General features: G+C 51.0%; 1 protein-coding gene and 1 pseudogene across 1 annotated transcript; both read left to right on the plus strand.

Annotated features, from left to right (window-relative positions):
- Positions 1–88: 88 nt before the first annotated feature.
- Positions 89–3,748, plus strand: Trim56 (tripartite motif containing 56). Its single transcript, XM_010618918.3, has 3 exons — positions 89–255; positions 835–973; positions 1,075–3,748. The coding sequence occupies exon 3, from the start codon at positions 1,076–1,078 to the stop codon at positions 3,293–3,295; it is 2,220 nt and encodes a 739-aa protein (XP_010617220.1). The 5' UTR covers positions 89–255; positions 835–973; position 1,075; the 3' UTR covers positions 3,296–3,748.
- An 8,975-nt stretch (positions 3,749–12,723) lies between these two features.
- LOC104858651 lies at positions 12,724–13,903 on the plus strand (annotated as a pseudogene).
- The last annotated feature ends 12,564 nt before the right edge of the window (positions 13,904–26,467 follow it).

The following is a 26,467-nucleotide window of genomic DNA, read 5'->3' on the forward strand; positions in this document are numbered from 1 at the left end:
CTCTCTCTCTCTTTCTCTCTCTGGCAGCAGCTGCCTGAGGAGGGGCCTGGAGACCTCCGGAGAGAGGTCCTGGCTGGGTGGGGAAGAGGGCGGGGCCTTAGCCTGTGCTTCTCGGTGTCCCGGCCAGGGACGGAAGTTGCACCACAAGTACAATTAGTTTCAGTTTTGTTTCTCTTACATCCTGTCAGCAATGTCGGTGTCCAGGCCGCGGGGGTCCCCCTGAAGCCCCTAGAGTCCAAGGGCAGCTCTGGCTGGGTAAGCAAGGGTGGGGGCAACTAAAAAACAAGGGCCTAACTGGATGGGGGGGACAGAAAAAGGGAGGAGACGAGAGCGCGCGTGAGGAAGAGGAAGGGAGGGGAGAGAAGAAAAAAAGGGACCGGAGGGAAGGCGGGAAGCAGGGCACACCCCAGTCACCCCCTCCCCAGGCGGGAGCTTCCCTAAAGACCTCCCCGACTCTCTGAGCCCCTCGCCCCCCTGCCCCAGGAAAGGGGGAAAACGACCATATCTCTGTGTGGAGGATTTCTCAGTCCCTATGCTGGGAGCCCACAACTCTTATCCTTCAGAAGTTTCTGGAATGCATTGGGCAGGAAAGGCTAAAAGTGAAGGACTCCAGAAGAGGAGCCCAGAATCTGTTTCCAGAAAAGTTGGGGCAGCAAGTGGTGTCCAGGCCACAGGATGCTGCCCTTGGGTCTAGAGGGCAAATAGGTGGGATACACGTTAGGACCCGGGTACCTGTTTACCCAGGGAGGGCCCAACCATACCTGCCCCTGGCCTGTCACCTAGGTTTTCGGCTCTCTGAGGCCGGGGGCCTTCTTGTTCTTTGATTTCTCACAGGCCGGACACAACCAGCAGTGTTTCCGGGTTCTCTGTTGCTGAATGTACCTGGGGAGGAAGAAGAGGAGAAAGAGGGTGGCTCCCTAGGGCCAGAGCAAGCTCCAAGTCCCCAGGAAGCAAGGAGGAAGTTCCTGACCAGGTGAGATCCCAGACCTGGGAATGTAGGGGAGGCTTGAGATGAGGGGATGCGGTGGAAGCGCCCTCTGACCTCTAACCCTTGACCCTACCCTTGCTTCACAGAATGGTTTCCCAGGGCTCCCCCACCTCTCTGCTGGAGGCCCTGAGCAGTGACTTCCTGGCCTGTAAAATCTGCCTGGAGCAGCTGCACACACCTAAGACGCTGCCCTGCCTGCACACCTACTGCCAGGACTGCCTGGCCCAGCTGGCCGAGGGCAGCCACGTCCGCTGCCCAGAGTGCCGAGAGACAGTGCCTGTGCCACCTGCTGGTGTGGCTGCCTTCAAGACCAACTTCTTTGTCAATGGGCTCCTGGACCTGGTGAAGGCCCGAGCCTGTGGGGACCTGCGTGCAGGGAAGCCAGCCTGTGCTCTGTGTCCCCTTGTGGGGGGCACCAGTGCTGGGGGGCCAGCCACAGCCCGGTGCCTGGATTGTGCCGATGACCTGTGCCAGGCCTGTGCCGACGGGCATCGCTGCACCCGCCAGACCCACACCCACCGTGTGGTAGACCTGGTGGGCTACCGGGCAGGGTGGTATGACGAAGAAGCCCGGGAGCGCCAGGCGGCCCAGTGTCCCCAGCACCCCGGAGAGGCTCTGCGCTTCCTGTGCCAGCCCTGCTCTCAGCTGCTATGCCGTGAGTGCCGCCTGGACCCCCACCTGGACCACCCTTGCCTGCCCCTAGCCGAGGCTGTGCGTGCCCGTAGGCCTGGCCTAGAGGAGCTCCTGGCAGGTGTAGACAGCAACCTGGCAGAGCTGGAGGCCACTCGGGTGGTAGAAAAGGAAGCCCTGGCCCGGCTGCGGGAGCAGGCTGCCAGGGTGGGGACACAGGTAGAGGAGGCAGCTGAAGGGGTCCTCCGGGCCTTGCTGGCCCAGAAGCAGGAGGTGCTAGGACAGCTACGGGCCCATGTGGAGGCTGCCGAGGAGGCTGCTCGGGAGAGGCTGGCCAGGCTAGAGGACAGGGAACAGGTGGCCAGGGCAGCGGCTGCCTTTGCCCGGCGGGTGCTTAACCTGGGGCGAGAGGCTGAGATACTCTCGCTGGAGGGGGCGATCACCCAGAGACTCCAGCAGCTACAGGGCTGTCCCTGGACACCTGGGCTGGCGCCCTGCCTGTTACCCCAGCTGGAGCTTCACCCTGGGTTTTTGGACAAAAACTGCCATCTTCTTCGGCTGTCTTTTGAGGAACAGCAGACGGAGAAGGATGGTGGGAAAGATGGAGCAGCTACCCAAGGAGGGGCTGAAACATGGAACCAGGGAGAGGTTGGAGCCAAGCCAGAAGGGCAGAGTGGAGTCCAGCCCCCATGTAGGGACGGATCCCCAACCCTAAAAGAGGACAAAGCCCAGTCGCCTCAGGAAGACACAGGAGCCCTACTGGAGTCTGGTGGCAGATCTAACAAGAAGAAAAAGTTCAAAGGCAGGTGCAAATCCATCACTCGCGAGCCCAGAGCTGCCCTGGAGCCAAACCTGGACAGCTCAGGCCTCCTCCCCAGGCCCATCTTCTACTGCAGCTTTCCCACGAGGATGCCTGGAGACAAGCGGTCCCCTCGTATCACTGGGCTCTGTCCCTTTGGCCCCCGGGAGATCCTGGTAGCAGATGAGCAGAACAAGGCACTGAAACGCTTTTCCCTCAATGGCGACTACAAGGGTTTGGTGCCGGTGCCTGATGGCTGCTCCCCGTGCAGTGTGGCCTCCCTGCAAAGCGCGGTGGCCTTCTCTGCTGGTGCGAGGCTCTATCTTATCAGCCCCAGTGGTGAGGTTCAGTGGCGCCGGGCCTTGAGCCTCGGCCAAGCCAGCCATGCCGTGACCGTGCTACCTGGCGGGGACCGGGTGGCTGTCAGCGTGGCAGGCCATGTGGAAGTGTACAACATGGAAGGCAGCCTGGCCACCCGGTTCATCCCTGGGGGCAAGGCTAGCCGGGGCCAGCGGGCACTGGTGTTCCTGACCGCCAGCCCCCAGGGCAATTTTGTGGGGTCTGATTGGCAGCAGAATAGCGTGGTGGTCTGTGATGGGCTGGGTCAGGTGATTGGGGAGTACAAAGGACCCGGCCTGCATGGCTGCCAGCCGGGGTCCCTGTCTGTGGATAAGAATGGCTACATCTTTCTGACCATCCGAGAGGTCAATAAGGTCGTGATCCTGGACCCAAAGGGGTCACTTCTTGGCGACTTCCTGACAGCCTTCCACGGCCTGGAAAAGCCCCGGGTGACCACCATGGTAGATGGCAGGTATCTGGTTGTGTCTCTCAGTAATGGGACCATCCATGTCTTTCGGGTTCGTTCCCCTGACAGTTAGAGGGGCTAGAACTGGGGAGCGGGGAGGAGGGGTGGGATACTGTGGTGGAGGGCATTTCCTGGAGGCAGGATGAGCAGTGTTTCAGCGAGAAATGTCAAGCTACTAACTCCTTTGCTGATATGCAGGGGTGGGGACCCATAGCAGTGGTGTGACCATAGTTCTCTAAAGCAGTGGGGCAGAAAGGGTGCTGGATGCCAGCCGAACCTGTTGCTTTTTGTATGTGACTATATGCTGCTGTTGAGGCCACTGCTATATAGTTTAGATTTCTGAGACTTGTAAATGTGTCCTGATTTGCATTCTTCAAAACCATTCCTAGTGGAGTAGCCGAGAGGGAGTCCTGTAGAGGCGGGTACATGTTGTTCTCTGAGCCTAGAAGGACCTAGCCAGGCATGGTGGCACATGCCTATAATCCCAGCACTCTGGGAAGTTGAGGCAGGAGGATTGCAAGTTCAAACCCAGCCTGGGTCTCTTGGAGACTTAGCGAGACACTGTCTCAAAATTAAAAGGGCTAGGGATGTAGCACAGGGTGAAGGACTTGGGTTTAAACCTTAGTATCACCAAAAAAAAAAAAAAAAAAAAAAAAAGACAAAAGGAAAAAAAAAAGACCAAAGGTAGGTCAGCCTTGTGGGCCTTTTGTGAAGCAACCAAGAACTGGCTGCCCTCAGATTGGCACAGAAGAGCTGGGGTCACAAAAGCCCTGAGATCTCAAAATGGCTGCAGATGACAATGGCATGTCTACCAGCTGCAGCCAGGAAGGCTTGGCCCTCCAGGGAAATAGGCTGGGCTTCAAGTGTTTCCGAGTTCAGGCAAGAGCAGAAGTGGTAGGTAATAGTCTCAGAGGCCATGAAAAGAATAGGTGACCAGAAAAGCCAGGCTTCGCGGAGCTGGCGTCTGAAAAACAGCATTGGAGAAGCGGCGCCCTCCACGCTTCCCACCCTGAGCCAATCTGAGGTGACTCCTGTGCTGGATGTACAGTCCCCACCATGTTGGGCTTCCTTTTCACTTCCTGGAGTCCTTTTGTTGTTTGTTTCTCCTTAGTTTTTCAATAGCGTTCCTTTAGAAATGTTAACCTTTGCTTGGCTGAACTAAGGTAGAGGAATTGGGAAGCCACGAAACCCTGGAGGCCAGTGTGGGGCTGGGGTGCCTAACCAGCTGGAGGACCTGAGAAGTCAGCGGTAGAGCAGGGGCGGGTGGAGTAGTAAAAATGAAGGATGCAGTTAGAGGTGACTGTGGTCACCAAGGTGGCACTGAGGTGATGGAGTAGGCTATGGGGCATGTTTAGCTAAGGGCTATGGAGAGATGACCGAAAGGGAATGGATGTAGGGATCATAGAACCTTCATGGAAACCAGAGAGATCCAAGACAAGTCTGTATGGAAAATGCGCACCAGGGGTAGGAAAAAGAAAATCCTTTTCCGGGAAGCCCATTTCTTATTTATCAAAACAGTGCTGTAACTCTTCAATGTCCAGGTGGACAACTTCAACATGTGAAAACAAAAATATACATAGAGGGCAGAATAATGGTTAAAAGCCAATAAGATAAGGAAACTACATAGAACTGATTTGATGAGGGAAAGCTGAGTCTCAATATCGCATATGTACCAACTAAGAGTCTACTCGGACAAAGAATGAAATAGACTAAGCACCCAGGGGGAAACACACTAGTAAAATGGGAAAAAAATCTAAACCTTGCATTTGTCAAAAATGAATTTTATTTTTTTTTTGAGACAGGGTCTCACTATATAGTTGAGACTGACCTGGAACTCACTATGTAGCCCAGGCTGGTCTCAAACTCACAGCAATCCTCCTCCCTCAGCCTCCTGAGTGCTGGGATTACAGGCATGTTCAACCACGCCCAGTCAATTCAAAAATGAATTTTCACAATATGTTCTGCAGAAATATGCAGACTCCTGACACAGTAACACTTTCTGGAGGCTACTGGGGAAATACTTGACAAAAAAATTTTTTTAATTATAAGACTATCTTATCTCACTTTGGGGAATACATTCTGGGAAAATAATTCATCAGGAAAAATATTCGTACAGAGACATTTGTGGCTGCTCTTTGCAGTCCAGTCATTAACTGGAAACTGTTTTCATTTGTGGGGTAACAGCTAAGTAGACTGCGGTCATTAAGGGAATGAGCTTTACCCTTGTGTATGACAAGAATGAAGACTATTTGGGAGAAGCAGTTGTGTGATGCAGTCAAGAGCACAGAAAAAGAGATTTTGGAATTATCTCAGTGATAACAACAAAGGAAAAGTATGTCTGAATAGTAATTGATTGGAGATAGGTTGTGATATTGTAAATAGCGATACAGGAAGTTGGGTTCTTTTGAGTTATTTTCTGATATTATTCATATATGCACATTTCTACTTCAGTTAGTATTTATCTGTGACATAACATATATGATTGAATATTAACTTCAATGAAACACACCTCTATAAAGGATATTCAAGAATAATTCCTGGAGTTGAGTGGATGTGTAGTTGGAACAGCTGGTTCTAAGAGAGGAGGCACAGGGAGGAGAATTCCAGGTAGTTAAGGCTCAGCAGAGAGGAAGGATCACTGGAGCTGGGCCCATCTGGACCTGAAACTGCCCAAGGAAGGTTGGCAGAGGTCAGGCTGTCCCCATAGGTGGACAGATAATTGTGGAGTATCTGGACTTTGGGGGAGGTCTTGTTGAGTTCACCAGCTAAATCAGACCAAGTGGGAATGAAGTGGTGGCTCTACAGAACCAGTTAGTATAGGATAAGTGGTATGAAGGCCAAGATGGTGTCTCTCTTCACTGCAATTCTGACTGAAGAGTTAGCACCTGATAGCTCATCGTGGGTGCCCACTAAATATCTTTGAAATGAATTCATGTCTAGAAAGGGATGAGACTGGTCTAATTCCAGAGATTTCCCACCTCAATGCCACAGCCCTAACCAACTAAACTACAAAAATGTTGCCTGGTGGGAAACCTCCAGTAGGGGGCACTGTGGGCACAGGCCATCGTGTGCCTCCCAAGGCTCCAACCTGCGTCAAAAACAGGGATGAGATGGGGGTGTCCTGCTTTTGAGGGAGGCTGTTAAAGATGACTCCAGAAATTTATGCACTCTTGAGTTGGAAGAGCAGCTTTCCAGAGATGCATAGGGGCCTTGGACAGAGGACCTGGTTGGTAAACCAGGATAGACGTGTAGCCTGCTCAGGAAATAAAGTAAGAATTGAGACCTTTAGAAATGAAATGTCGGGCCGGAGATTTAGCTCAGTGGTTCTGGTGCCTGCTTTGCAAGCGCAGGGACCCGAGTTTGATCCCCAGTACAAAAAAAAAAAAAAAAAAAAAAAAAAAAAAAAAAAAAAAAAAAAAGTCCTCTGGCTACGAGAGAAAATTCCACAAATGCTCAAAGAGATGTATAAACTAAATGGCTTCCCAGAGGCATTGGAAAACTGAGGGAAATACTAAATTTTCCTCCTAAAGGGATAGGGTTGGGAGGGTCCAGAATGCTGGCAAAATATGAAAGATGGATGACAAGTAGCTTTGAGCATAATTTGGAAGTAAAATCTTGAACACCTTATCTGGGACGTGGGAATCCTAGTGAAAGCCTGGAGTCCTAGTGAAAGCACAAAAAGAAACATTCTTGATGTACAGCAACCTCCCATGTTAGATATGATAATTAGCTTGATCAGTTGTTCTTTTCTTGATTGTCCAAGTTGTACTAGTCGGGAGAATGCTGTTTGAATAGGGAGTAGAGGAAGAAGACCTTGTTTATATTCTTCATGCTGGAAAGGGGGAAGAGGGTGAAGTAGCAGAGATCTGATTTGGGTGTTGGCTCTTCCACGAGAGCTGTGCAACCTTGCTCCCGTTCCTTAACAACTTGGACCCTCAGTTTGCACGTCAGTAGAACGGGATCGCAATACCCGCCCTGCCCTCCTCACAAGGTTGCTGTGAGGATGGGATGAGAAGTATACGGAGATGCATTTCATACCGTAAAGCCCCACTCCGAGGTATCAAATAGCAAAATTTCACCTGACTTATTCTGGCCCCGAGCTCCTCCATCAGTATGAGCTTGAATGGGGATACAATGTGGTAGATCTGGGTAAAGCTGCTGTCTGTGACTTGTCTTCTCTGGAGGAAGCTGTTTTGTTTTGCTTTCCAGCAGTTACGTGAAGTCATATGCGAAGACACACAGTGACTACAGGAGCAGAAGGGACCAATGGCCAGCCTGCTAAGATTCATTGCCATTCCTAAAAGCCAGCTGAGAGTCTGACTGTACTAATTAAGGACTGATTACCATAGACATTTAGAAAAAGTTAAAAATGGCAAGAGTGGCCCAGTCTTTTAATAGTTCAGAGAACATATAATTTGGAAGGGAATAGCGCTCCTTCACTGTCATCTTCCTATTACTGTATCTGTAAAATGATGTCATTTTCTAAAACTGCAGAGATAGAATTCCAAAGGAGCAGAAGTCCAAGAAAGAAGTGAAAAACTTTCAAAGGAAGTTGATGGGGTTGGAGACCTGAACCGGGCAAGGTTTGACTGGTGGGTGCCAAGATCGAGGTGTTTGATTGTCTTTCCTTGGCAGAGAAGCTGAGATGTGGAGCTGTCCTATAAATTTAGTGGGAGATGGGGCAGAGATGATGCAGGCATCTGCATTAGGGAGAAAGCACTTATTCATTAGCTGGAGTGGAGAGATGCCAGAGAGAGCGCCTAAGAAGATGTTTCTAGAAACATGGTCTAGAAAGACCAGGTTCACATGCAGGCTTGGGAAAGTTGGTAATTTGATCAAGGGTAAGAGAACCAGCTTACCCTGTTGGCTCATGAGCACAGTTTAATTAAGTGCATCAATGCAGGAACAAAAATAGGTCTTTGAGCATCACAGACTCCTATGGTTTGAGGGTGGAGAGGGCAGAGTTAAGTCAGGATGCTGGGTAAGCATCCTGGGGTATCAGTGGAATAGGGACTGTGCAGGAAGAAATTGGGAAAGTGGGTGCAAGAAGCTGTGGCAAGGCAGCCTAAATTGTCTCTAGAGAAGGTTGCAGCTGGTTGGCTGAGTGGCCAAGAGAGACTGGGTTGAAGACAGGAAATCAAGGCCTTGGTTCCCTTCTTTATTGTGTAGCCCAGCACATCTCTGTAAGTTGCTGTAGGATTAGGCATCTGTGCTGTGAATTCTTTCATTCCTTTGGTGATGCATTTTGTATCTTTCTTTCTTTTAATAAAGTTCATATAAATTAGACCTTTGCTCAGATGTGTTCATGGGTCTGGGGAGCCTCCAACATTCCGGCCTGGAAAGAAAGAGGAAATCAGATCATCATGGCTGTCTGATGGTGGCTCCCAGGATGGCCACACATTTGTTGGGGACACTGAAGGAGCTGTAAGGTGTGGCACAGTCACCACCTGTGTTCCCTTCTGTCCTAGCTCACTCGCTCCAGCTGGAGAGATGGAGTCCACTGTACAGATGTACATCTCCCGAGCTAAGCCTTCTGGGTGGTTTCAAGGTGATCAGACCTTGCGTGCTGAGCGCATGTGCACTGCTCCAACGTGTGACATGTAGAAAAGGGCAAGAGAGCCCAGACGAAGGTGGCTATGCCCATCACATTGCTGTTTGTCTTCTAGCCTGGGGCAATTAAATAAGCATCTTGAATAGCTTGTAGCATGCTGATTTGTGATCTTCCCTTCAGGGTCAAGAGAATCAGGATTCCAGACAGATCTGCCCACTGGCCAAACCCACTCCCCTGACCTAGTCTCTAAGAAATCCTGAATAAGCTTCCTTCCTCTTCCTTCTGAGTGTTTCTGAGAAAGAAGAAGAAGGACCTCCACCCCTGGACTCCCTATCAAACACGAAGTCAACAGCAGGACTGAGTACCTGCCTGTGCCTGTACAGCAGTCATCAGCTCGCAGAAGCCTGGGTGTCTGCAAAGCAAGAATCATTTGCATTACTTGGTAGGAAAGGACCCCCAGGCTTGACGAGGACTGCCTCAGGCTCGTCTGACTTCAAATCTGTCCTTCCCAGTTTGACACCAGGTCCTCTGTTTTCCCATGCAACTCTAAATCTCAGCCAGGACACCTGAGTCCACCTGTGTTCTCTGTTGATAAAATGACAGAGTGAGCAAAAGGAGATCTGAGGTTTTCACCTGTGCTCACAGAGCAGACCGTCCCTGTTAGAACAGGTCTGGAATGGAGGCATTAGAAAAGAGCCCCTAAACAGCCCCTGGTCCCTCTTCTCGTGATCTGACTGCCAGGGCCCCCAGGACAGAGAGGGAATGACAACCAGGGATGCTTTGAGTGGCTTGGTGAGAGAGCAGGGCCTCTGCTGCTGCGGTGACAGCTGGTTTAAGAATTCTGCAATTCATCATCTGATGACTCAGCCAGCTCTGGACAGGCGCCTTGGTGAACCCCAGGGAGCATGACTCAGCACAGAGGACTCTGCTGGTGGCAGGAGAAACCACTGCAGTCCCTGTGAGTGGGGACTGTGGGGAGAACAGGCTGTTCCCGGTTCCAACCCCCTGGGCGGCGAGGAGGTGGTGCACCTCCCTCTTTGGTTAGACTCACAAGGGCCTCAAGCTCTGGCCTCATGCTCCTTGCCATGTGGCCGCCCCATCTCTCCGCCTCTGCGCTGCTGAACGTCACAGGCCCAGAGACAACGGGGCCACCTCCGCTGCCCACGACTGTGCTGAACAGCCCTGTCCAGGGCGAGAGGCCGTGGACCCAGACTGTTCTCCCTCCTACATGAACTTCGCAGGATGTGATGACAAGAACAAGAGGCCTACTGGGGGGGGGGACACCTCGCAGGCTGGGCACATGCTGGACAGATGGTCACAGTGTCCCTCCCCCTTTAGGGTGCTAAGGAAAGGGGTTCTCTGGGGTTGATTTTCCTCAAGGACAACTTAAAAAATATCTCACCACATTCACAAACAGCACTGTCTATTTTCTCTCTTCCCCCATAGTAGGTTAGGGACAGTCCAGTCCAGGTGTCCAGAGGAAAGCAGCTATAGGGGCTGAGAAAGAGAAACCCTTCTTCCACAAAATCCAGAGACTCGGAGCCTGGGCCCAGTTGGTCAACGTGAAGGGCACACAGAGGCTTTTCCCTCTGTCGGTGGAGGATTGGAGGCTCTGATCAGATGCTCACAGAGCTGCTCCTTCAGGAGGAGGTCTTCTGATTCACACTGAGCACTCTGGCAACAGCACCTCTGCGAGGCTCTCTTGCTTTAGAGAACAGATGAACGAGTTTATGCCAAACCAAGTCACCTTCCTTCAAGTGGAGCCTGACCTGGGAGGCCCTGGCAACTGTACAGCTGGGACAAGGCCCTGGGGCCAAGATTTGTGTTTTCCTTTAGAAGGGAGGCATGAATAACAGTGACACATCCAACGTCTGGGGAAAAGGATAATAACCTCGCCCTGGGGAAGTGCTTTCTTTACTCCATGGCACTTGAAGCTTCTGCTGAACTGTAACATTTCCTTATTTATTCTGGTGCTTGTTTATGGCTTGTCCCCCACCACAGCCCTGCCATTTCTGTCCCAGCTGGGATGTACAGTAAGCCTTTGTTTTGTTCACAGATAGATCCTAAGCCCTTAGAACAGTGGCTGAGCCACAGTAGACACTGAAAGAACCAATGAATGAATGAGTATTAATGCTTGGGTGCACTTCCCGCCTTCTGTGCATGTCCCCTCTTCTCTCGTTGAGTCCTGCTTGGTGCCAGGAGGTAGGTATTACTATCGCTCCTGTCTCAAAGCTGAGGACAGTGAGGTTACAGGGATCCGGTAACAGGCGAGATCACCAGGAGCTGTGCACGTAGCCAGGCTGAGCACAGAGCCCTCCATGCCCTGGGGAGTGCCGGCTGTGAGGCCTTCCAGGGAAGCTGCATCACACCTTAATCTGATCTGCTCAGTGTTTTTCTCCGTCTTCCTCCCCAGCAACTTCCCAAAATATCTCTCTGCCCTGATGTACAGCTTCTCCTCAGCTGGAAAGATTTTCTTGATGGCAGGAAAATAGGAGTTGGTGGAAGCTGGGGCAGCAAGGGAAACTGGTGGAGGAGGCAGGAGGGTGGCCTGTATTCACCCTGGCTGGGTCAAGGCTCCTGGGGCTGCTGTCCCTGCCCTCTACCTGCAGAGCTGGTCTGGAGAGGAGGCGGCCTCCTGGGGCATTGGAGTTTTGGAGTAGGAGGTACCTTCCCTATGCTCAAGCAGGAAACCCACAGAAAAGTGACCTAGGGAGTCCCTCTTACCAGGCGTTGGCCTGGAGTCTCCCACACAATCTGTTAGAGAGGGAGCTATGGGAACAGAAGATCTCAGCCCTGGGCGAGCTTGCATTCAGGCCACATTCCTCCAGCCTCTTTCCCATCTACCACTTTCCCTCTCTGCCCCTGTCTTAGTCTGTTTTTGTGGTTTTGTGTTTTTCTTTTCTATTTTGCAGTGAAGGGCCTTTGCACTGAGCAACACCCTTAGTCCTCCTCCTCCTCTTCCTCCTCTTCTTCCTCCTCCTCCCCTCCTCCTCCTTCCTCTTCTTTATGGTACCAGGGACCAAACTCACTTCCTTGTGCTTGCAAAGCAGGCGTTGTACCACTGAGCTAAATCCCTGGTGATCCTGTTATTTTTATTCTTTATTTTGAGACAGGGTCTCACTAAGTTGCCCAGACTGGGCTTGAAACTGAGACCCTCCTGCCTCAGCTTTCCAGATTGCTGGGATTGCATGGTGCCAGCATCAGGTGGGCCCACCTTCTTGTTGTGCAATAGCATGCAGAGGGCGTCATGTGCTGAGACAGAGCAAATGTAGGTGAGCTCAGGTCTGCCTTCCTCTTCTTATAAAACTGCCAGTCCTATTGTGTCGGCCTCACCCTCCTGACCACATCTAATCCTAATCTCTTTCTAAATATATGGATTTAGAAATTAGGTTCTCAACACATGAAATTTGGTGGACGTATTCAAACCATCACAATCTCTGTACCTCTATCAATTTTCTGTCAAGAAGAAAGTCTTTCCAGCTGAGACATTGTCCTTCAGGAAAGAGAGACGTATTGGGGTGAACCTGGAGGGCTAGAATCACATGGGAAGTTGGTAGGTGGGCCATAGAGAATACTTCCTGGGACAGATTACACGGGCATGGCTTGCCCTTTGCCATCGCAGGCGAAGAACTGGGCCAAGTCAGCCACGGTGGGCTTTGGCCTCTGCCACTTCTCATGGGATCCTTGGAGAAAAGCACCAGAGATCCAAGCCCATCATGGGCAGGGAGATGGATGTAGAGTTGATGATTCACACGACCCTGCTCAGAGAAAGTCTCCTTCAAAGCAAGAACCAGAGTCAGAGCTGGAGGAAGACAGAGCCATGAGGCTCAGGCATGGCTCCCACCTATGGCTAGGGAAGGGCATCTTGCATGTTTGGCTGGGAACATGGTGCATCCCTCTGGCCCATGAGGGTGTTCCCAGTCAGGGCGCCAGGCCAGATCGTACCTCTTAAAGAATCTACTGGAAATTCCGAGTGCAGAGCTGCAGGCCCACCTCGCACCTGCTCTTGTGCGACAGCCGCTGAGGCTCTGTTGCAGCTGGGCACGGAGCCCCATGGTTGAGCAGCCTCTGGTGTCCTATCACAGAGTGGGGTCCCTGGGTTACAGGAGGAGAACCTGCAGGGCTTCTGGGTAGAATCGCACTTCAGCAATAACGGGAACAGGAGCCGTGTTCCAGCCTCAGTTTCTATTTATAATGGTGACATGGAAAAAATACTGTTAGTTGCCCAGCATGAATCTGGACAGAGTAGCTCAAAAAGTTCTCCCCGTGACAGCCCACCTCGCTCACAGACACCACAAGATACTGATAGAGGGGCTGGGGATTTAGCTCAGGGTTCGGTGGCCTGCCTTGCAAGCACAAGGACCCGAGTTCAATCCCCGGTACCAAAAAGAAAAGATACTAATAGAGCTTCCCAAATAGATATACATAGGGTTGGAAAAAACAAAACAAAACAAAACAGCTCTCAGTCCAAGGAAGATTATATTGAGATAAGGAAAGAAGTTGAAAGCATCCTGAAGAAAAACTCAGGTTGGATATGGGATTGGTCAAGTCGGCCAGAAAATATACCCCCAAGGAGTCCCTTTTTAAACAACCAAAGCACACAGCTACTCTCAGCATGAGAGACACAAGCGTTATGAAGGAAGGGGGCATTTTCTCAGCAGAATTTCTGAAGGTTTTTCTTCTGTCTCTGCTGCTGTCTCATCTACTCGCCACTGGACGGAGGATCCACATCGGAAGGCATCTGACATCTTCCACCAGCAGTTTTTGATGAAGAATTGGATCCAGCTTTGTTCACAGGGTGGGGATTTGTATCTGAGCTTGTGACAGCTAACTTGAAGGCTATCATGATCCATGATCCTTGGGTGGCTGTACATGCTGCATTCCTGATTAGTAAAGTGAAAGACAGACACTAAAATCATGCCGATCTGTAATTATACCCATGGAATCAATTAATAAGCATGGCAGACTCATAACTACTTAAGAATTTGGTGGTAAATTTTCTTTGGATATTAGCTACAAATAGTATAAATAATTTTAATATACTAGCCCATGATGTATGTAGTATTTAAAAAATGTATAACCTTAATTCAGTTACAATACTTTATATGTCAAAGAATGAATAACATATTGATATTAAAATCACTACATTAAGGGGTTTGCCCAAAAGAAATATTGTGGCCTTATAATGGTACTACTGTAGAATATGTTTAGATGGGTGCGGATTATCTCTAAAGACCACTTAACTATATAAATTGTTCTTAATAGAGAATAAGGTACAATTAGATATTCCACTGTGAGTTGGTACACTAGGCAGTTGCTGCTTTTCCAGTGTGAGAACTCCAGGTAGTCACCTATTGGTGGTCACCCTAGGTAGTCAGTTTTCTGACAAAGGCTGTTATTCAGTATCTCTTACCCTTTGTTATTCTGGATTTAATCTTATTGTTTGTGCTAAACTTCTGTGTGCTCTTAAAATTAGCTTTATTGTAAGCAAAACTGTGTCTACTTTAGAAGCCTGGAAATAGGAAAAGAAAACTAAATTATTGCCAAATACTTTGGAGATTATTGTACTTACATAAGATTAAGGATCCAATACGAAAGTTTCTTGATTAAATTAGGCCTGTTCTCCATTATGTCATTCTTCATCTTTTCCGCAGCCTGACTTTTAGAAAGGCTGCATCTTTGATACGCTGTGTATATTATACTGTATTTGTTTCACCTTTCCACCTTAATTCCGGTGTGTTAAAATAAATGTAACATTTTAATTTAAAAAAAAAAAGATAGACTGGAAATTTCCCAGGGTTCATTTCCTACCATTTCATCCTCGGCTCAGGCCCACAGCTGCCAAGTCTGGCTACCAAGGGTAAATGCTGGGCGCTTACATGCCCTAACCAGCCCTCCCTCCAAAAGCCCTTGTCCCAGCACAGAAGCACCCTACCCCCCATCCTGCCTCCCTCTCCTGCAAGGAAGTAGATCAGGGTGAGGAAAGCTGTGTTGAATCCCTGCTCCCACTTCATAGCTGACCTCTGCGTGGGTCACTGACACCCTCTGAAGCTCTCTCTGGTCTTTGTGTGTAAAATGAATACAGTAAGATATACCGTGGGCTCCAGGGATAAACAAAAGCAGCCAGCACATGGGTGATGCTCCATCAACACATACCCACTTATTCATTCCTTTTTGGGGACTCTACCTTCTGGAAGCACCTGGGCCAGGCTGTTTCTCTTCCTCTCCACACACTGATCAATCCTTGCACCATGGAGAAAGTGTCTATTGGGCCTTGCCTCTCTGTAACCAATGCAAATAGCTAGAGGAAAAATGTTGGGGAAATCACGGCCAGCCGGGGACACTGGCTGGTCACCCAGATGAAATGGATTGATCATGGCGACTTCACCACAGTCCCACACCTGGCCCTTGGCCAAGGTGAGCACACTGTAAACAAACCAGCCTCAGGACCAAGTCGTGGAAACTGGACACACAAAAATCGAGGTACAGAACCAGAGCACCAGCTTCTCAATATCCCCAGAGGCCTGGATGGGCACAACTCTCCTGGGACCTCATGAGAGTTACTGAGTTACTGAGTTACTAGAATCAGGATGAGGACATAGTTTGGGGTAATGTTTTATGGCATTGGGGATCTACCTGAGAGCTATCATCCTGAACTATATACCCAGCCTTTTAAATTTTTATATTATTTTTGAAGTAGGGTCTCACTAAGCTAAGCCCAGTCTGGGCTCAAACTTTCAATCCCCTGCCTCCATTTCCCAAAGTGCTAGGATTACAGGCATGCTCCACCACACCTGTGTCTTGGGTGACCTTAATGGCTGCTGACATCAAAGGACAGGCTGTGATATACATGCCCCCGACCTGTGGCCTGGTCACGGATGTTTTGGAGCAGAGCACCAGCTCTCCTGGACAGTCTGGAGATAGCATAAAATTTGGTCTCTGGCATCCCTTGGCTAATGAGGCACAGAATTTGCTCCTTGCCTTGGCATTTTTCCTCAAACAGAGGACAGTGCAATTGGCTCTCCCTGTTGCAATCACAATTACATCTGCTCTGAGGTTTCACCCAGGTCTCCCTGATTGGATTTGGGACACCCATAGACAGAGAGCTGATGTCCTCACTGATGTCTAACTGAATTCTCAGAAGGCAGCATCAACTTCCAGTGGGCCTCTCCTTGGCCCAAACCCCACCACCCTCAGGGCACAGTGTCAATGAGGCGCAGCCCTATGGGTGGGCCTTGGAGGAAGGTGGGGACCCATGTACTCTTCCTGCTCAATGGCTCGTGATCCAGTAGGAAAATCAGAATAATACGCACAATGCAGTCAAAGGGCAAGGCAGTGCCACATACCACCAGCTCTGGGAGGCATCATGAGTGGTACACTTCCAAAACAGAGGAAGTGGGACATTCCAGGACTGCGTGGATATGGAGAGGAAGCAGCTGAGACTACTCCTGGAGGTAGAAGGGGGAAGAGGGGGAACAGCAAACGAGGCTGCCTAACAAATACCAAAGATGGATGGCAGATGGAAATCAGATGATGGAGGGTGGAGGAACAGATGTGGCAGACTGAGACATGTCCTCAACATCCCCATCAGGAATGATTTCACGACTTCCTACATCCTCCCACAGTGGCCCTAGAGATCAGCCCTACCTAATACACTGGGCTTGTTAAGAGACAGGAAGTCAAGGGAAGCTGTGCAATTAATATAATCACAGCAGATACCCATTGCTTGCGTGCACACACACAGACACACACTCATCCATCCATCTGGTAGAACTAGCTGTCCAATGGGCAGGAAGGCCCTATCGGAGATGGAGTTCACCCAGGCCAGGAGGGACAGCCCCGCCACCTTCCACCTGCTATGAGACCACTGACCATGGGACTGAATCAGCCTAGGAAACCCATCCCTGGCGTCTTAAACACAACATGACCTATCACCTGCAGGCCCCTGGGAGTCTCAGAAATAATAGCTGGGAGTTCCCAGGACTGGGACTTTCCATGGATGCAGTCCCTTGCCTGCCGTCTCAGCCCCGTTGTTCCTAGCAAGTGACATTCTATCAAAGCCAAACCACAACAAAACAGATTTCCTGAGAAATTGAGGGCTTGGTGACAAAGGTCTCTCGAGACCAATTCCAGGAATGGCTCCTGTGACTGCTCGTCTAAAGTAGGGCTCAGAATGACAAGGAAGAGCCTCAAGTTTCATGGACTTCACAGCCCCTCTGTTGATCTCTCTGGAATTCTGTGGCTGTCCCCTTGGGCGGGTTTATGTGCTATGGTAGCAGGCCCATTGCTTTTCTGTTTGCTGAGATGGTCTGGGGTTCACCTGCAGGCCCAGGGCTTCTGTAGACCCTGGCATAAACTGGGGCTGTCTGGATCCAAGGCCACCCCAGGGCAGTGAGCTGGCAGGCCGGGCTGCACCCTTCGAGGCACCCAAGGGAACCAACTGGTGCTCAAGCTGTGAATAACGGAAGCCTCATCGCCACCCCAGAGCTGCAGAGGAGGAAGTAACTGGCACAGGGGTGACTAAGAGAGCAGGTCCAGGCAAGAGGGCAGCGAGCGGGAACAGGGGATTCCTCCACACACCCACACCCAAGCAGATGCTCCAGCTGGGGTTCTGTGTTTCCAGGCCTTCCGCCAAGTTCTTGTACCCCAGCTGAGAAGTCCCCCCCATCCTGAGTTGTCCCTACCTGCCCCAAGCCCCAGACATCCCCTCACTGGCTAGTACCTTGTGGGTCACCAGAGACACATCCCATGTAGACTCACTTGGAGGCTTCTTATCTTTACCTCTATACATACTCCCTTCACAAAAATCCCTAAGTTCCTCCACAGTCCTGCCAGCGGGCAGGGGAAAGTGGCAAAATGGTTTTGGATGACAGTTGTGATAAAGACTCTTTCTTTAAGGTCTTCCTCACAGCGATCTCCCCTAAGGTCTCCCATGAACTCCTCTTATAGTCTGTCCTGATCTGAGGCAAACATACTGAACTTCTACATTCCCCCAATACAGTGGACCCGTGAATTACGACTGGCCTGACATACGAACAACATGGGTTATGATCAGAATTTTTAGTTTTAACTTATGACCAAAGTCTTGAATTATGACCCAGCTGCTTATGCTTCCAAATGGTCTCAGATACAGATTAACCCTTAAAGAGTCCTAGAAGAAACATGACACCATCCTTTCCTGTGTGGGGCTGAGAAATCCTAGGCCAATGTCTCTCTAAGAACACTGAGCTCTGATACAAGAGAAGGACTTTGAAGGTTGTGGAAAGCAGCCTGAGCCTTCAGTTGACCAACTTGTATTACAACCTACCCTTAGGAATCAATTGAGTTTATTAAGTCAAAGGTCCACTGTACCTTGCACCAAATTCCTGTCTCTTTGCTTGCTTTCCACCCATTTTAGAGTCAGGCCTGAAGTCCAAGATCAACATAAACCAGCTCATAGAAGCCTGGCAAGGTGTCACACACCTGCAATCCCAGCACTTTGGGAGGCTGAGGCAGGAGGATTGCAAGTTCCAGTCCAGCATGGGAACCTCAGTGACTTGGGGTGGGGGGGCTGTCACAAAATAAAAAAGGGCTGGGGTACAACTCAGTGCAAAGGCTCTAGGTGCAACCCTTAGTGCTACAAACAAACAAAAACAAAAGCAAAACAAGAAACAGCCCATAGACACAAATAGGGAAAGGCAGGGACAGAAACTTGCTCTTCAAGGAAATAAGTCAAAGGACAACGTGACATGACTCCTCCTTGGGCCCCTCTCCACAGATTGTAGCTCCTTGTCTCCCAGCAACCCGGCCTCAGGGCCTCTGGGTGGCTCCTTCCAGTGTGACCAGGAGGACCCCAGGCTCTAACATCCACCCCCGGCACAGGGGCCTGAAATTCCACAGCAGGTACTCATCTGGTTTGAAAGGCTGCAGTCTCAGTCTGAGATACCAGGACAGCTGATAAAAAAGGAAACAAACCCCAAACACCAGTAGCCTAGGAGGCTGATCCCAATCACCGGGTCTGATCTGAAGTCCTCCTGAGATGTGTCCTGGGGATTGGGGACTTTGGACCAAGGTGCACAATGACACTATTCAAAAGTGAGAGTGGGCCTGTGACAGCCTGGTTGGAGTCAGTTGCTCTGTGCAGCAGATCTGGGGGGAGGCAGCGTGGAGAACAGTGGCACACACTCTGTGGAGCTGGGGCCTATTCTGGGCTGGAGATTCAGGGACAGGCATGCAAAAGGTGCCGAGGGGAGAGCTGAGGCCCCAAGACACAAGCCGGGGCAGGGGGAACTGGAGCCAGCCCCTCTCAGCTGCTTGGCCTTAAGCAAGATGCAAGATACCAACCAGTCTTTTTCCATCTGTAGAATGGGCATCATGAATTTTTGTTTCATTTTGCTTTGTTCCTTCCAATAGGGAGGTTGAACCCATGGCCTTCACACTAACCCTAACCCCCAGACTTTATTTTTATTTATTTGTTTATTTAGTCATTAATTTTTGAGACAGGATCTCACTAAGTAAGTTGTCCAGGTTGGGCTTGAACCTATGATCTTCCTGCCTCAGCCTCTCAGAATGCACAACCACCCCAGCTGGTGGCATCAGTCTTCCCTTCAGTCTCGCGGGGCATGGGAGGCTGGGGTGGCAATTGTAGGGACACCTTGGCTTGTTGGGAGGGTTCCTTCTGACCCTTCCAGGTGGGGGCTTGCCCCTCTCCGAGGGGTGTGCCTCACCCCTAGCTCCCCTAGTCTGTGCCCAGAAAGAGAAAGGAACCGCCCCCTCTGGCACCACAGATGACAGCCCTGGGCTGGTCTCCTCCATCCCTCATGGGGCTGACTGCAGTCTCTGCCTCCTGAAAACCCTGGCCAAACCTAGAGCTCTTTGCAGCAGTCTGACTTGGTTTCTTGCAGCCATCTGGCTGTGGCAGGCCATGATCCTGTCCTCTGCCAACTTGGAGCTTCTTTAGCCAGTTGCCCTTCAATTCTGCCCTTGGCCTCCCTGCAGTCCCCCTCACCTTGGTCCTCCCATGGGAGCTCATCTGCAGTCTGTGCCCAAGAGAGTGTCCACCATGCCCTCCAGCTTGGATTCCAGCCCATGCACCTGGAGGACAGTGAGTGGCATCTGCCCTCCAGAGCTTGTTTACTCGAAGGACAGAAAGGCCCAGACCCTGGCCTCCTGAAGAGTCACTGACTACCCTGTGTATTGTTCCCTTTCCGGTGGAATTTCTGCTCTTAGGACTCAGTGGTGGTGCCTCACAGCTTGGTTTCCTCCTGTCCAGACAGGGCTGGCCACTGGCCAGAAGCTTGGCCACTCACGGAGAGGCTGTGGCCCAGGACAGCAATGAGCTGGAGCAGGAGTCAGGGAGCAGAAGTGCTTCTTCCATCGAGGCCCTTCTGCAGGTCTGCAATGCCCCCTGGGTAGGGTTCCACTACACTTGCAGTGGGCAATGTGAGCCCAGGGAGGAGCCTGGGGTGGACAGGCTAGTGGTTCCATGCAGGTGGGGACATAAGCAACCACCTTGGAATTCATACTTCCAGTTGTCTTGTCTCTTACTTTGTTGCAAGACCCTCTGGGCAGAAAGTGCAGACAGGCTGAGATGCAGACCAACTTCCAAGGTCATCACTGGGCAGGGGACAGGTCTGCTCAACACTGTGCCCACCGCCTGCCCATGGCACTTTCTGGGGGCTTTGCAAGGTGCAAGAGGAAGAAGAGACACAAGGAGAGAGTGCACACCTCTCTGCTTCTATCTAAGGACCTGGGCCACATGCCCATTACAAAAGTACAAGCCAAATTCCTTGGGTATTTGAAAAATACTTTTTTTTTTTTTTTGAGACAGTATGGCTATGTAGTTCATGCTAGCCTCAAACTGCTGGTAATCCTCCTATCTCAGCCCCCTGAGTGCTGGGATTACAGACTTCTGACACCACAACTGGCTCCCAAGGTGTTAAATGCCCTTCTGCCCTGGAGCAGAAGGTCCCAGGAGTCCTCTGAACTGCTCATATCTGCCACCTCAGCTCCCCTCACCCTCTCCCCCAAGGGTCCCCCGCGAGGCAAGGCAGGAGACAGTTACTCGCTCTGCCTTCATCAGCCTTACTCACGCCATCCTGTTCACCACTCCTGACACAGACAGGGCCCAGCCCCCAGGAAGGGGCCTCGGAGGAGATCGAGTCCTGGGGTGGCAGGAAGGGCCTGCCTGGGGTCTCTGCTCTGGATCCAAGATCTCAGCACAGCAGTGAGGCCCTGATGGTGTCCTTCTCCCAGGAACCTGGTCACCACATGCCATCCATGCCAGACATGGGCCAGCACCACGGGTGGCCTTGCCTGCTCAGCCTCTGGGGTCTCCTTACTGAGGACCTGGTTAGCTGAGCCCTCCTATCCCTCCCCTGTAGCACATGAGCCATGTCTCTATCTGCAGGAAACTAAGGGGCTCAACAGAAGACACTGTTTCGTGTTTTTTTATTATTATTATTTTCAGAACTGGGGATTGAACCCAGGCCTTCTCACTGAGCAGCATCTCCAGGCCTTTTTTATTTTATATTTTGAGACAGGGTCTCATGAAGTCATTAAAGGTGTCTGAGCTGGGCTCAAACTTATGATCCTCCAGCTGGGATTACAGGCTTGCATCAACACACCTGGCTATGTTTTTTTGTTTTTTTTTAATAAAGAAGACAATTTTAAAGTCACTGGTAATGTACTGGTTGCTTTCTATGGCGAGATACAGCTGGCCACTTCACACCATGTTGAGTCCCTAAGAATGCCATAGCACCCCACTCTGCCGAAGAGAACACTGAGGCTCAGGGGAAGAAAGGGCGTCTCCTGCTTGTGCTCAGATGGGAGGATGGGAGCTGGCATGGCCGGTCACGATGATGACCAGGGGCAGATCCCGGGTCCAGAAGCCCAGCCCATGAGCAGGCTGCGCTGAGTGCAGAGTGGTGGGCAGCGATCTCAGACTCTCCTGGTGCTGCCTATCCTGCTCAGGGAGAGCTGCCTGAGGCCAGGCAAGGCAGCAGCAATGTGGACTCTGACAGTGATGGACACGGAGGCAGGGGCAGAGGCAAGGACACGGGAAACGGCAGGAGGAGGAAGCCAGAAGCGGTGGGAAAGCCTTGCTATGTGGCCACCAGCCTGGGCCGGGTAGTGTGCTGCTCGGAAAGCAATGAGAGTGTCAGGCCCTGAAGACAAGGACACAATTGACCCTGGCCATCCCAGAAGGTCCAGTGGCCTGGACCAGAAAAGACCTCAACAAAGAAGCCTCTCTGTGCCATGCTGGAGGAGAAAGACGGCCACTCCCGGGCCTCCAGGGCCAGGACAGGGTCTCCATTCTACTCCTGTCGCACCTGGCCCTGAAGGTACGGAACCACACAGGGGCTTCGGGGGGACTCAGGGTGCAGACAGAGCCTGGCCAAGTTATGACGTGAAGGACAGCGGAGAGGGCCGGGGTGACTCAGATGGAGAGACATCCGGGAGTCCTGCTCCCATATGGCGGGGAAGCCAGAGAGAAAGGAATAGTTGGTGACTCGGGGCACCCCCAGAGCCCCGGGATTCCATCCACCGTGTGTCACCCGGCTGCTTCGTCTCTGGAATCTCCACCACCCGGAAGCCCCCACTGATCCCGGCCAGCATCTTTCTGGGCATCTGCCCAGCTCAGTAGGAGAGCCGAGTCCACAGCCAGGATCCAGAGGATAGCAAGGAGATCTACTGCGAAGAGATGGGTGGGAGGGGCTGGAAAGAGCGGATGCTCACGGGAAGCAAGGCAGCAAGGGCAGAGACTGCTCCCTCAAGATGGGGACGCGGATGCAAGAGGGGACATGAGCTCCTCTTTGCACCTTCCAGCCCACCTTGTCCATACTGGCGCCCCTGCTTCTCTGCCCAACACGAGGAAGCCTTCCCTCCAAATTCCACAATCCCCGAGACTCCACCCTGATACCTCAAGCCTGAAATTTAGCATACTGGGAGTTATATGCTTTCTTATAATTATTTATTTTTCTTTTTAAAAAATTTGGATTTCTGAGACAGGGTCTCACTATGTAGTTCAGACTGGCCTTGAACTCACTATGCAGCCCAAATTCAAGGCTAGCCCTGAACTTGAGATAATCCTCCTGCTTCAGCCTCCCCAGTGCTCGGATTACAGGCATGTACCACCACACCTAGCTTTGCTTTTTCTAATTATTTTATGCACATGGATCTCGTCTCCAGGATGTTCTTTCAGGAGAGGGAAGAGTTTCTATTTTTCCACATCACACCACCAGGCACTGATTGCCAAGGACTACTTGGCCACATGGGAGAAGCCAAGATTCCTATACCAGCCAGGGTAAAATAAGAACAGGATGTGTCCAAAGAGAACTATGAAGGAGACTTAGGAATGTGGAGAACGCGGAACCAGCTATAGTGATGATGAAGGAAAGTGAATCAGAGCCAGACAATCCAGACGTTGGACACTTGGACACAGAGAAGTAGGCAGGGGGACAGAATCCAGCCAGAGGTGCCCTGCTGGCTTCGTCACCTCCCTGGCTGACACAGTCCAGCTCTGCGGTCACACTCACCCCAGACATCACGCAGGCCACACTTCCCCGTCCTCCTATGCAGGGCCCCTCAGAGCTTCATTCTTGCTGTGGGTCCATGAGGGTCTTCCATACACTGGACACTGATACCATGAGAGGCCAGCTCTAGATGCCACCAGAAAATGAGGGCACAGAAGGCATATTGGAGGCCACAGCAAATTTAAGGACAGAAATGACTGTAAGATAAGGGAAGGTACAAATGTGTGAGTGGCTAACGCAATGGAGAGTATGGGGAATCAACAAAAGATGGGAAATAGTTCATTGTGGTGCTGTAGCCTTGGCCCTCTGGGAGGCTGAGGCAGGAAGCCAGAACAATTTAGTGACTTAGAGAGACCTTGTTTCAAAATAATACAATTTTTAAAAGGGCTAGGGATGTAGCTCAGTGCAAAGGTCCTGGGTTCCATCCATAGTGACAGTGAGAGTAGGGGCAGGGAGGGAGGGAGGGAGAGACATGAGGTCTTGGCCAGGTGCAGTGATACACACCTATAACCCCTGCTACTCAGGAAGCTGAGACAGGAGGATCACAAATTTAAGCCCAATCTGCGAAATTTAGCATTCCTCAAAATAAAAATGTAAAAAGGACTGGGAATGTAGCTCAGTGGTTGGTTGAGCATCCCTGGATGCTGGCTTCAATCAGTACCAAAAGAGAAGAAAGAATAAAACAAAACAAAACAAAAAAAAGCCTGAGATGTGGTAGAGAACTTGCCTGGCATGTACAAAGTCCTGGATTCAATCCCTAGCACTACAAAAAAAGAAAAAGAAAAGGAAGAGAGAGAGAGAGAGAGAGAGAGAGAGAGAGAGAGAGAGAGAGAGGAAAAATAAAGAAAGAAGGAAGAAAGAAATAAAAGGGAAGGGAAGAGAAGGAAAATAAAGGAAATTGAGGTTAAATAAAAGTTAATTCTTGTTTTAAAAATATAGTCAGCTGGGCAGGGGATTTAGCTCAGTGGTTCTGCTGCCTGCTTCACAAGTACAAGGTCCTGAGTTTGATCCCCAGTACATTATATATATATATAATTCCAGTACTAGGGAGTCTAAGGTGAACTGGTGAATGGGGAGTCAGGCCAGCCTGGGATATACAGCAAGCTTCAGTCCAGCCTGGAGATGGAAAGAAACAAGAGAGAGGAGATGGGAAGGGGACATGAAAAAGATTGAGATGCCATATGCACATGTTTCTGTTTGTTATTTTACTGTTATTCTGAGATAGAATAGTTCAGGCTGGCCTTTAACTCACTATGTAGCCCATGCTGGCCTCAAACTCACAGCGATCCTCCTGCCTCGGCCTCCTAAGTGCTGGGATTACAGGCGTGAGCCACTACTACAGTGGCCACTGTATGTGTACCAATACCCCATGGTGAAGATATTTATTATGTATGGCAATTATACTAACAAAAGAATTTTTAAAGGAAGAACGAAGCAAAGCAACACAGTCAAAGAGTATCAGATTCCTGCTGGAGGCCAGGGCTGTCTGACCCACAACCACGGTTCTCCTACCATGGTTTCATTGCTGTGTGGACGCAAGCACAACCCTGGACCTCTCTGAACCTTAGGAGTGGGTTAAACGATTATCACTGCCCTCCCTGTGTTGAAAGGAGAATATATAGAATTGCAGAGCACAGACTGCTGTGGGGGACAGAGCAAGTTTAAGGAGAGAAGCTGACCTGGCACCTGTGGAGGCAGAGGGATGGGGTGCTAGGAAGACAGGGGAGGGAACTCAGGCCTGGAGCCACTCGGAGGAGGAGGAGGAGGAAAGGCCCTGGCTGCCGCGTCCCAGGCCGTGATCTTGAGGAACAGAGGCTGACACACAGGCCACTCATCCCGCTTGCTCCTGGAGAGGGCAGAACAGCCCGCCCAAACACAGGCTATTTTGGGCTTTTGTTGTTTGGAGAGCCACCAGGCCAGAAATAGTCCTGGGAGTTAGCAGGACCTTACCTCCTCCCACCCCCAGTTTTCTCAGCGAAATCACCCAACATGGAGCATCCAGGGGCTGGGCCCAGCATTCCAGGGAGCCTGTGTAACTGATGGGACATGGCTCTCTTCCCACAGGAAGGGCTCCGGGAGCAGAGCCTTTGCCTGTAAAAGGGATTCTGGAAGGCAGAGGAGAGAGAAAGAGGGATTGAGTCAGAGAGCAGAAAAGAGGGAGTGGAGAAGTGGGAAGAGATCTCTGGTAGGAAAGAAGAAGAGACCGGAAGAAAAGAAAGGGAGACCAGGAAGAGGAAGTCTCTAAGGAACAAAGGAAAGTGAAAAAGAGAGTATGGAGCCAGAGGCTGGAGGGAGAAAGCAGAGCAAAAAGAGGAAGAGCAGAGAGTGGGCAAAGGGCAAAAGGGCAAAGGGTGCAAAGAGAGACAAAATGTTGGCGTTTCAGGAGGACCTACATGAGGGTAGGGGGCGGGGAGAGGGTCAGTCATGGAAACTGTTCATCCGGTCCAGTCACGAACCACTTGGGAAGGGGCAGATGGAGACATCTTTCCCAGCTAGTTGGAGTTGGAACTTCCCCAGAAATCCACAGCCTGCAACTCATCCTCTTATCTCTGACCCTCCGGAAATCAGAGATCCGATTGTTTCGAAAGCAAGGACTTTTCTTTCTCTCTCTCTGCCCATCTGACCCCTCACCACAGCCAAAGCTTGACGGAGGGGATTGGGTCAAAGCTGTCTGGGGTGCAGCGAGGGAAAGGGAAAGTGACAACCCCGTGAGTCAGGCTAGGTTCTGAGAAGAGTGTTGCAGGGAGGTCTCTGAGGGAGTGACCCCTGGGAGCTCGCAGGAAGCTGCAACCTGTGTGACAGCCCAGCATGTCTCCAGCTCCAAGGGTGGACAAGATGCGAACAGGAGCAGCAGGAACCGTGGTCAAGTCTGGCTTCTCCACCATTGGCAGCCCCAGCTCACCAGAGTCAAAGAAAGTCAGGCATTGAACACAGGACCCCATTCTGCTGGGTTTTGCCTCAGTCCCTAATAACCACCTGCCAGCTGCCAGCGGGTTCCCCCCATTTTGGGGAAAGCCCCCTTCAAAAGTCAACACTTTCCATTTCCAAAGGAAAATGTGTCCCCACTGCAACCAGGTCATGGAGCTGTTCCCCTGTACCTGTCTCCCAGCTCGGAGAGACTTCTTAGAGTGGCAGATGGCATTGGGTCTGTGAGCGGGGATGGGATCGGTCTCTACCTGGC

Source organism: Fukomys damarensis, unplaced genomic scaffold, assembly GCF_012274545.1.
Source record: "Fukomys damarensis isolate Sample0158 unplaced genomic scaffold, DMR_v1.0_HiC HiC_scaffold_17, whole genome shotgun sequence".
In the NCBI taxonomy this organism is placed as follows: domain Eukaryota; kingdom Metazoa; phylum Chordata; class Mammalia; order Rodentia; family Bathyergidae; genus Fukomys; species Fukomys damarensis.

Coding starts and splice junctions, on each gene's coding strand:
- Trim56 (XM_010618918.3), top strand. CDS start 1,076: ATGGTTTCCCAGGGCTCCCCCACCTCTCTGCTGGAGGCCCTGAGCAGT.